This window comes from Loa loa, assembly GCF_000183805.2.
Source record: "Loa loa unplaced genomic scaffold supercont3.230, whole genome shotgun sequence".
Lineage (NCBI taxonomy): Eukaryota > Metazoa > Nematoda > Chromadorea > Rhabditida > Onchocercidae > Loa > Loa loa.
In genome coordinates, this window is record NW_018108410.1 from 80,104 (window position 1) to 90,960 (window position 10,857).

Here is a 10,857-nt window from a genome sequence, read left to right on the forward strand (position 1 = left end):
CTAGTATATATATATATATATATATATATATATATATATATATATATATATATATATATATATATATATATATATATATATATATATATACATATATATATATATATATATATATTGTGTATGACCATATTCTCTTTTTTACTTTTGTTATTTGTTCAAGGTGATTAGCCGTCCTAATAACTAGCAAATATTGTTTTAGATAACAACAGTATTCACCAGTGACGACCATCAAAAAGTACCAACACCAACTGCTCCACCACCAAGTGAATCATCGCGTTGTGCACCTAGTCATGATCGCGATGGTGCTGTTTCACTTGCCGAACCTTCGTTTACTTCAACCACAAAGCAGCTGGAAAGTGATACCGCTGCAGCATCTCATTTTATTAATACTGAGGAGGAAGAAACGGCAGAAACAATGGAATTTTGTCGGCAGCTGGTGGAACAAGTACATTGTTTGTGGTTTTCAACAACTGCAGAAAATTTAGGAGGGGGATTCAACACGTTGAAGTTTACCTCTATAATGTCATATATTATTTCTTGAAAGCGTATACACGGTAGTGTGTGCTTGCAATAGTACTTTTCCCAGACAATATACTGCACTGGATCATAAGAAGGGGTTCGAAATCGTATGAACGTTAGTAGCAGAAGCGGTATCAGATAAATTATTTATACTTTTTCATTTCGTCTCATATATTACCCGATTCATCTCCATATGTTTTATGGAAATGAATCGACAATATGTGGAACATTTATTGTTACAGGTTACTGTCATGGATAATCGAATCCGTTCCAACATTGCTCGAAATCGTTCTGTTGTCAATGACACAGCAATACAGTCGTTGTTCATACGCTTAACTGAGATGCACGCCCAAGTAATGGCACGCATGAACAAGTTAGAGGATCAGAGAAGTCTGTCCATCTTTATGCATTTAATAATGCTCTTGTCTATAATGATTCGAATAAATCAGTGTTAATATTTGGAGTGGCCAACGGCAATAATGGAGTTACTTTGCGATTTATAAATTAATGATATTATTAATCACTGCTCCATTTCAGATCATTTTGAATCTCTTCAAGATAGTTTAGCTCATATCCAGGAAGCTAGACAAGCCATAGATGCTCTTAGGGAGGACCATGAACGTCAAAAGCAAGCAAGAATTATGGAAGAACAACGTCTGAAACAAATACAAATGCAGCAGAAGGTAGACTTGATGAGGCAGAAGAAGCATGTTAGTTTTTTTTCCTTTGAACAGTATCAGCGCCGATAAATTTGTATCTAATGTTTTGAATTTTTCTAAAAAGTTATATGGTCTTATGTATGATATTGCGTTATTAATGATTTTATTTATTTTTCACAGTTTTTTATTTAATTTTTATTTCAAGTTATTGCTTGTTTCTAATATATAGTTCCATTAGTGTAGCTCTGATTACAGGAGATGATATTGCATCAACGCCAAATGGCGCTTTTACGTTTCCAACAACAGGAACGGGAAATGCAAATGAAAAGAATGCAGATGATGGGACAGAGTATTCAAATGAATCCTACTGGTCAACCTACGGAAATACATTATAGTCAGATGGTTACGGAGCCCAGTCAGGCTACCATACAAGGAAACGGCGTTCCCTGTGGTTTGTTAATATTCACATTGTGCTGAAGAAAGAACGAAATGGGGGTAAAAGCATTCTGCATCTTTTGATCTTATTCCCAATTTACTTTTGAAGTGGCATAAGGTCAAATAATTTTGCATTTTTGAGTTATTTTTATATTATTTTTTGCTTATGAGGTTTGTAGAAGAGATTTATCTTCTATAGCAGTGCAAACAGTGGTATTTTTTTGCCAGACCTTATTAGACCTATAATGAAAGCTTTGTCACCACAGAAGAGGCAAATCTCTTAGCCATTGGGCCTCTCTCACATTTATGAAGAGTTGTATAAAATGTCATTGCATGCTACACATAATTAAGGTATTCTTCATACAAAAATAGGCTTTTCAAAAATTGTTATTACAATATCATAAAAACGCCCTTAGGTTATCCGCCGAATGCATATGTGGGTCAGGCGCAGTTAAGTTACGGTATGCCAATGACAGTGACGGCACAGAATTATCCATCTGGTGCACATATGATGCAGGATGGTGTCGCAGCTGCAACAATTACGCAGAATTCGAGCATTGCAAACTATGCACCAATTCAGCCGTATGTTGATCAGGTGATTTGGTTCCTAACTTTTTCTGTATAACTTTACCTTTTTCGGAAATTGGTTTTTTTAAATATATACAAATAAAAGCAAAACAAAAAAGACAAAACAAATAAAAGCAAAATAAAAGACAAATAAAATTAAGACAAATAAAAGACAAATAAAAGACAAAACAAAAAAGATTTCAGTGGTCTCTCAGTTCTTGTTTATGGATCTGGTAGTTTTTTATCCATATTGTTTGGATTCATAGGTTTCGCTAGATATGCAACAGCTACAAGAACAACAGCAGTTCTTCAAATCAGATGTATCAACATCAAATTATCAGTTGAATGTCGTCCAGAATTCAGCGCAACTTACAGCCAGTAATACCCCAACTTACAGTGTAGCTTCCTTACAGTCATCCATTTCACGAACTTATCCCGGATATCAGGTATTTGGTTCCTTCTTGTGGATTTGTGGTCTTTTTTTTTCTTATGTGGAAAGTTCTTGTAAGCTTTCCTATGCACAATATGCTAACTACTGATGGCTATTTTACTGGAGCCTGGATTAGTCAGAATGAAATGTAAAGCTGAAAACATGTTCATAGAGGAGTTTTGTTATATGACGGGATTTGCTGAACTTTACTGAAGAAAATGAAAATTTCAGCAACTATTGGAACCTGCTGTTACAATTCCAGGTGGACAACAACAACAACAACAATTTCAGGCTGCTGCAGCTAATGTTGCATTCCAAAAACTGGGTCCTGAGGAGCAGCAGAAGCCTAGTTTTGTACCACCAACCACAGTTTCAGCAGCTCTAAGCCAGCATACTAATCGGATGATGCAACCTTTTTCACCATATTCACTGTCAAGTTTGTGGAAATTCTTATTCCTGTTCATAATTGTCGGATTTATTTTGATGTAGTATGTTTGCTTGTGTCATATATAAATTGAGGGATGGACGAAGGTTGAGAAGCAGAAGATTGCCGATAAGAATACAATAACTTTAAGGCAGACATTTCATTTGTTTTAGTTTGCAAAATTACTTTTTTCTTCATGGATTTTATTCAGATGGAGTGATGATGGAGCAATCCGCTCAAAACATGCATTATTCAGTGCAATCCCAAGCAAATGAAGAATCACAATCGCAGCTTGCGGTGCAGCCCGCCGAAGAACTTCTTATTTCGTTTGATTGAAAGAAATGAATCCTTTGTTTCCATATTTTAGTCATTCGACTTCGGTAACTTTCTGAAGATTTGCGTAAAAACAATCAAATTCCATATATATGATGGAATTTACTGACGTAACATTCTGAAAAGTGATGTGAATTCAGAATGGTCTCTGGATCTTCCATTGTATAAATTTTCTTTTATCTGTGATATCTGTCTGTACAAATACGAATTACTCACAAACTTTAGTGGCTAATATGAGTTTGGATCACCTTTCATGCATCCTCTCCCGAACTCCTGGAGTTCTGTTATCATTTGATGCAATTGTCTCTACTTCGTTAACACATTTATTGTATAATATACATGCACTTCATAAACAGAAATTCTGCTAGTCCCTCACTGTTTGCTTGAAAAAAGATGGTGTACAAAAAGCTTTCATGCTTCACTGAATAGCGGTAAACATATCTAAACATTGGTAGCAGTGAGTTTGAGTGTCTAATTTTCTATTTGACATACCAATTTTCGTATTCAGTCGTTGAAAGCACTGTAACGTACATCTGCTTAAATCCTAATAAAATGTCTCATTTCGTTTCGACTGGATAAGGGGATGCTTCTCGTTAGGTCAAACATAAGGGAAGGTCATATGTAATGGTAACACTTAGGTAAGGTTCCGTTCCGCGTTTCAATCAAATTAGTTTGAAATGAGGCATGAGAAAAATATTAGGGAAACATTCACCAAAATATTTGAAATTGTCACACATAAATTAATACCGTTTCTTAACCATGGAAAAATATATGCAGAACAGAAATACACTAATTTTTATAATCAGATGGTTATACAAATCACTATTCCCAAACTTTCCTGTAACTATGTTATATCTGTAGCTTATGGATCAATCTCGACAGCCTTCCAAAATTGGGATGGAACAATAAACAGGTTTGCGAGTCTTGAGAGGGATTCTTTTTCTTACATTTCCCTTATTCCTTCGTAATTGGAAGATGATTCGCTTTTGTTCATGTGGGAGAAAAACATATGCATGGACTAGATATATTTAGAAATATGTGAAGGCATATATTAGTACTAATGCTACTTTATTTTAAGGGCACTTCATTATTTGAGGAGACAAAAACACTATCGAATCTCCTGTATTTTCTATTTTCATGTGGCAGACTTTTCGCATACCGGTCCGAGTATCTTCCACATATCCTGGTATCGATATGCTGATTCCCTTATTAGCTGAGCAAGCAACCATTATATCCTTGGTTGTCAGATCGTTCAGAATTACAGACGGGTGCACAAGACAACGGATGGTTTGGCATGAAGGTAGTTATTTTGCGTTGGCTAACGCATATTCCATTCAACAAGGAATCAATTACAGCCTGAAAAATGTCCAATGATTTATAAATATGCCAGAAATACAAACAATATTATTCCTTATCTTTTAACACAGGAAGTAGAGCGCTAGAAAAATGGGTATGGTCAGAATATTTCAATCATTATTTAAATCGTTAAAGCATTAAATTACTTTTAAATCATTAAATCAAATCAAAAATTTAAATCATAAATCATCTGAAGCAACGAAAAGAATGCCATCAATATCTCAAAAAGCTACGAATCAACTGTTGAAAAATAAGCATCCGTAAAAGTGCCTACAATTTGAAGGTAAAATAAAAAGGTTACCCGAGCAAAATAATTAGCTGTTGAATTTCTCGACAAACCGGAATCATCTAATTCATAGAACGGTGTCATATCACTCTCATTTACAATACCATGGTCTGAACAATATTGTCGAAAAGCTGTGGAAATGAGCTGAAATTTCAAAAACAAATGATATTTCCGTAAGACGACATTAAAACTTTCCAAGATATAGAGACTTCTAAAAAGACGTTAAATATTTTTCGCATGGAGCACTATGGGATAAGATCTTCAACTGTACATAGAATGACAGACAGCGGACTACGTTGCTGAAGTATCGCTCAACCAAAAACAAAAAGCAAAACCTGATCTAAATCTAGCTTATCGCTGAACATCAGCTCGCTGTTTCGTTCCAAAATAACGGCAATTATGCATAATAGCTGGAAGAAATTTCGTCATGATTTGCTTTTGGACTGTTCAGTAGTAACTGTCAAGAAAGCCCCGTTAATTTTTTAAGTAAAAGTTTTTAAAAGTGGAACCCTACGATTTTCAAAGATCTGACCCATAAAATCCCATTAAACAAAAGAAATTTTGTACTTCCACAAGAATCTGGCGATATTCTGGATGTTCGATAGTACTCATCATAGATTCAATTTTGTATGAGAAAGTCAGTTCGAACGGTGTCATATCATTCAGTGTTGGTTGCTGAAAAAAAAGGAAAATCAGGTGAAACACATGGCTCACAAAAGACAGAGAGGTGAAATGTTTTACACAGGTACTCCAATGAAAATTTCAAGATGTGCCGCCAACACGCACATTTCAACTTGGCAGAATTGTAGAACTGCAAGTACCTACAAAAATCAAAGCGAAAAAAATTAAGAATTATAAAGTAACCTGAGGAAGATACTGTCCAGCAATGACGATACCACCTCGTGTACGTTCTAAAATTTTCCAAACGCTATCATAGAAGTTAGGTGGTACACGGTTCAGTGAACCATTCAAGCGTCGTGATTGCAAAGGGGTTCTAAAAAGATGCGAAAAAATGTAGCATTTGATCAGAACTTGTGCACGGTTGGATCCTATCTTTGAATATATTGTAAATCTGATTTAAAGTATTCATGTAAAACGTCTCATTATAGTTTCAAACATCATAGCATTATAACAACTTTTGGAAAGTAATAAATTAAGATCTTTGCAACAAATCAGTGGTCACATACAGTAAGTGCCAATACTTTCTGATCAATAATGCGGCAACAACATCCTTAACAACAATTGGTGAGAGATCGTAAACACTTAACTTTTCACCAAGCTCTGAAAAAAAAAGGAATATTTTGGAAAAAATCGAGAAAAGTAACGTAGTTTATGAAGCGCATTAGATAAGCATATAACCGCAATGAGAAAGGACATAAAAAAGCAAGCAGTATGCCCTACATTAACTCCAACTGTCATCTCATAACCACGTGTAACTGAAGCACAGGTAACTTTAAATATCACCAATGTTCCAAAAAATCAGGCACTGGATCACCAGAAACAAGACAGGGAAGGTCCTAAAGAATAATAAATATTAATTCTACCACAATTTCACTGCAAAAAAAAGGTGAGAATTCCAAATCTTTCTTTTTTTCAAAGTGATATTTGCGTCAATTATAGTAATCCGAGATCATTCCCACATCTTACCTCTTTCACTCAGATGCTGTGAGAAAAAATGAGAATTCATCTAGTACCTTTTAAACTTCATTATTGAACTATGTAAATAATTAGCTCGAGCGTCGAACAACATTACACAGCAAAATAGGTTAAAGCAGTAGCTTATCACTAACGGATGAAATTAACTGAACTGGAGAAAAATAGATATGCAAAAAAGGAAAAATCGAATGTTTAAATGCAAAATGGATCAAACCTAGTCTCATTATAGTAGATTTCTCTGAAATAACAGCTGATTAAAATTATAAACAAAACGAATGATGAACCCGAACTATAATACTTCTGAAAACTTACTGGCATAAATACTTGCTTGTGTCGATGGAATTGACATACTTAGCATTCCAATAACCGAACCTTTTCTAATATTTCCTGCACTTCGCATATAATTCAGCATTAATGACATCGCATCCGCTAACCATGCTAATCGGATTGTCAGCACACCATCAAATGCAGACGGGTTCTGTGCTATCTAAACATATGGAAATTTTAAAAAAATCTCGAAATAAATTCCAAACTTTAGAAATAAATTTGCGGGATTCCGTCAATATCAGTAACGAGTTTGTGCATGAACTATCGCTATACACTTTGTATTCATCAAAATATCACCATCTATTTTGAGGAAAGAAGTGGAACGTACTAAATCCGAACATGCAATAATAAGCTCCTGCTGTAGGACAGCAGCTTGCGGTTCATCTTCTAAATATGAACTGAAAAGTGCATGAGTTATTTGATCTGGAGCTGTTGGTGCTGTTATAGTAAATTCTCGACCACTGACTCCAACAGTAATCTGGAAAATTTCTCCACATTGCTACGTTCCTTAGAAGTAAAACGCCTGGTATTCAGTAACTCTTCTGTACCAAGAATAGAGCAAACGATGCCAATAGTTGGTCAATAATACCTTCTAAGACCAATCATTTTTTTGGCCCATATTTGGCACCTCTTTTTCTTGTTTGTTATATGTGACAGCATTTATATGTTCCTCGAAATAAAACCAGAAATTAAAGTACCACTTTATCACACTTTTACTTGGCAAAAAAAGTTTGGAAACCTGTTTTCCTCTAACAAGCATGCTTGTTATACCAGGTGCTAATGAATTCGTCACTTTTCGGAGCTTTGCAGCACAATAACGAACTGTCCACCAATGACGCCTCGCGCATGCCTGGCGATACACACGTTCCAAACGAACCTCCAAACATTCTGGAAATTGAACATTTAAAATAAATAATCTAAACCACAAGACGTAATTAGCAGAAAAACGTCAGTATCATGCTTTGCAGGTTAACAGACAGTGACAAGAAAGAAATTCATGGAAGTTTGTTTCGCTATCTTGTCAAAAACCTACCATCATCCACAATAAATCCCATTCCATAGCGTTGAGAGAGCACTACAATTGCAGATGCTACCTTGCGAAGTGCATTAATATTGTGCTTTCGAACAATGTCACATAATTCATGATCCGGCTTACAATTATAATCACGCTGCAGCGATAGAAGTTGAAGGAATGCCAATAATGGAGAAAAAAGTAAAGAACGCAATTCCTACATAGTATGACGAATAAATATGATCTCAACTGGCCATCCAGTGATACCTATTTCAGTTCTCAATTATATGACATTCATAATGACATCCGGATAATTGATTCCAATTGTCTGGCATCTTCGTGTGGGAATCACAGAAATCACTTTTGCGCCAGTATCGCCAAGCTTTATGACGATCAAAAATATTGATACCTCAGTGCACTGGGTATCATCTTCATGGATATCTCGTATCGAAACTCGAGAAAGAACTTGTGGATCTGTGTCGCCAAGCTCTTCGAAATCGTCATAATTAACATCATCATCAGTAGCAAAATCGACATGTTCCATACATCCAGAATTCAAAAGCTGCTAAAATTGTACATTTCTTTTTTTGATAAATATTTTACGGTTCGTGGACCAACTCAACCACAAAGAGTAACTTCTGAACTCTCCTATAGATTTTGCTGAAAACCCCAAAAACTGCAGCTAGTACAATAGAAGTCTTTCAAAATCAAAAAATTCATTTTCCATTTTCTCTTTTCCAGTGCCCGACAAAATTACACACTGTAATGAAATCTGAAATGAGTTCTATACCTGACTCTAAAGCACTTTTCATCATTTGTAGCATTTATGATGGAAAAATCCTCAAACAACACGAATTCATTTGTTTTCTGAATTTCCTAGCCTCAAATTTCATTTCTTTAACTAAGACAAAACTCCAATTGTACTTTGAAACCACAGTGGAATCTATGTTGAGAAATCTGAAGTTACTGAAATGGTGAAATCAAGGATACTCTTCCTGAATAACTTACATGAAGTCTACCAACTCGTACTCGTACTCCACTGATACAACCGTTCTTCAATGAGATTAGTAAATCCAACATATGACTAAAATATTCACCACTCATAATCTCCCCTCGTAAAACCATACAAAATGTGGGACGTCCAGTGAGCTTCCATCTTCTCGATATAAATTCCAAATTTAACTGCAATTGTATATATAAACTGAAGAAAATTAAACGCACATTGAAAGAGCCTTTTCAATCTCAAATTTATATAAAGAAGCAACTCCAATAAAACGCGACTTGGACAACTCATTAGGTGCGAAAGGACAACGTTAAGTGCAATAAAAGCAAAACAAAATTAGTTGCCAGAATCCTCAACGGAACCAGGAAGATGCTGTTATATGTTGGTCAGGGAAAGCGGGACAATCAATATAAATATGAACTACCGAATGTTTACCAGCAATAAATTCAGCATGACATCATCCTTGGTTTCAAGAAACCAGTGCAAAGCAGAACATTCAGTGTCAAATGACAGCACGACTCATCCTAACAACAGAAACTTCATCCGTACTTGAAGCATTTCCTGAGAAGACTTCACCATTACTTCATTGCAATTTACTTATTAAAAAGTATGCGATAATAAGATAATGGTGAGGTCTTCCCAGAAGATGTTTTACTTATTCAAATTCTCACTTATTAAAATAATATACCTTAATTTCATTGATTAATACAGCCGGGTCTGCATTGATGTAAAAATCTTTCACTTCGAATAATAATGGATAACAAAGAATAGTATCACCAAAACGTTTGAAAATTTTGCTCGTATTAAGAGGGCCAAATGGCCGCCCTGGTCGGCCGCTCAAGCCCATTTTTTCATTCTTTCCTAAGGATTCGAAAACCTGAAAAACCAGGAAAATAGCTGGACATTGGTAACAAGATATTTTTGCCCTTTCTTCCTGATAATTCGAAAATTTCAATGTCAATCTTAAACAGTAGTCATATAAAAAAAGGAAATAAATCGCCAAAACAAAAAATTGACGAAATCATTTCTTTCCTTATATCTTTTCAGCCAAACGCTGATGCACAATGGAACCGATAGTTTTAGATAACAAACATACTTTCACCATTCTCCAACTCGGCCAAATTCTTACAGGCTCGAGATCATGCGGAGTTTGAGTATCAATGCCATATGTTGAAAGCATCATTTGCAAACGACTTGACTCAGCAATGAGAACAACTTGAACTACAGGATCGCCTTCCATACTACTCTGAAAGAGATCAAGTAAGAGTCTCGCCAGTTAATATTAGCAGTGATGAAATAAAGCATAAAAAAAACTTTTTTAAGCTAATATCATAAAAAATAAAAGATGTCAACGGCGCGAGTACAAACTGATCGGTTATTAGCAAGAAAACAAGCATGTCGTAACATTGCTGACGATTGAAAAACCAACAAATACAAACTCGAATCGACAAGTTGAAAAAACCACGAGAAATTTAAGGGTGGATAGAGTTTGCAAATAATCGAGATACCGCATCATCTTCAATATGATTTCCTCAAGAAATTTACTTGAAATATGGATTTCATTAGAGGAACCCAGAAGCCCTTTAATGTAATAGCCCTTTAGTGAAAACGAGATATAATAACCTGCATTTAACAGGGTGCTTTCTTGCAACCCATATTTTTAAGGAAAAAACTTCTATGCAAATTGCGAAAAAAAAAGGATTTGGGGCAAAGTTTTCTATTGAAACGGATGACCTGTGTATGTTCCGTTCCATGATTAATGTCACACATTCGCTAATATATCGGAAAAAACCGTCTAAGTGAAATAAATTACGAAATATATTCCGTTTCTTAATGTCTCTACAGTTATG

General features: G+C 35.2%; 2 protein-coding genes across 2 annotated transcripts in view; one reads left to right on the top strand and one right to left on the bottom strand.

Moving 5' to 3' along the window:
• LOAG_18222 (VHS domain-containing protein) overlaps positions 1 to 3,755 on the top strand; it is a 6,983-nt gene extending 3,228 nt beyond the window's left edge. The window contains exons 10-17 of the mRNA XM_020450886.1: positions 200 to 445; positions 762 to 909; positions 1,057 to 1,229; positions 1,434 to 1,629; positions 2,030 to 2,208; positions 2,447 to 2,626; positions 2,842 to 3,046; positions 3,246 to 3,755. Of these exons, the coding sequence (XP_020305385.1) occupies positions 200 to 445; positions 762 to 909; positions 1,057 to 1,229; positions 1,434 to 1,629; positions 2,030 to 2,208; positions 2,447 to 2,626; positions 2,842 to 3,046; positions 3,246 to 3,370 (1,452 nt within the window). The 3' untranslated portion in view covers positions 3,371 to 3,755. The remainder of the gene's footprint in view (positions 1 to 199; positions 446 to 761; positions 910 to 1,056; positions 1,230 to 1,433; positions 1,630 to 2,029; positions 2,209 to 2,446; positions 2,627 to 2,841; positions 3,047 to 3,245) is intronic.
• An 821-nt stretch (positions 3,756 to 4,576) lies between these two features.
• LOAG_18223 (phosphorylase b kinase regulatory subunit beta) overlaps positions 4,577 to 10,857 on the bottom strand; it is a gene marked incomplete at both ends in the record, with an annotated part of 11,940 nt that continues 5,659 nt past the window's right edge. Inside the window, 14 exons of the mRNA XM_020450887.1 lie at positions 4,577 to 4,723; positions 5,025 to 5,153; positions 5,345 to 5,419; positions 5,577 to 5,684; positions 5,874 to 6,003; positions 6,197 to 6,290; positions 6,978 to 7,152; positions 7,321 to 7,470; positions 7,732 to 7,880; positions 8,026 to 8,161; positions 8,414 to 8,569; positions 9,013 to 9,186; positions 9,696 to 9,884; positions 10,104 to 10,253. Coding sequence (XP_020305386.1) covers positions 4,577 to 4,723; positions 5,025 to 5,153; positions 5,345 to 5,419; positions 5,577 to 5,684; positions 5,874 to 6,003; positions 6,197 to 6,290; positions 6,978 to 7,152; positions 7,321 to 7,470; positions 7,732 to 7,880; positions 8,026 to 8,161; positions 8,414 to 8,569; positions 9,013 to 9,186; positions 9,696 to 9,884; positions 10,104 to 10,253 — 1,962 coding nt within the window. The remainder of the gene's footprint in view (positions 4,724 to 5,024; positions 5,154 to 5,344; positions 5,420 to 5,576; positions 5,685 to 5,873; positions 6,004 to 6,196; positions 6,291 to 6,977; positions 7,153 to 7,320; positions 7,471 to 7,731; positions 7,881 to 8,025; positions 8,162 to 8,413; positions 8,570 to 9,012; positions 9,187 to 9,695; positions 9,885 to 10,103; positions 10,254 to 10,857) is intronic.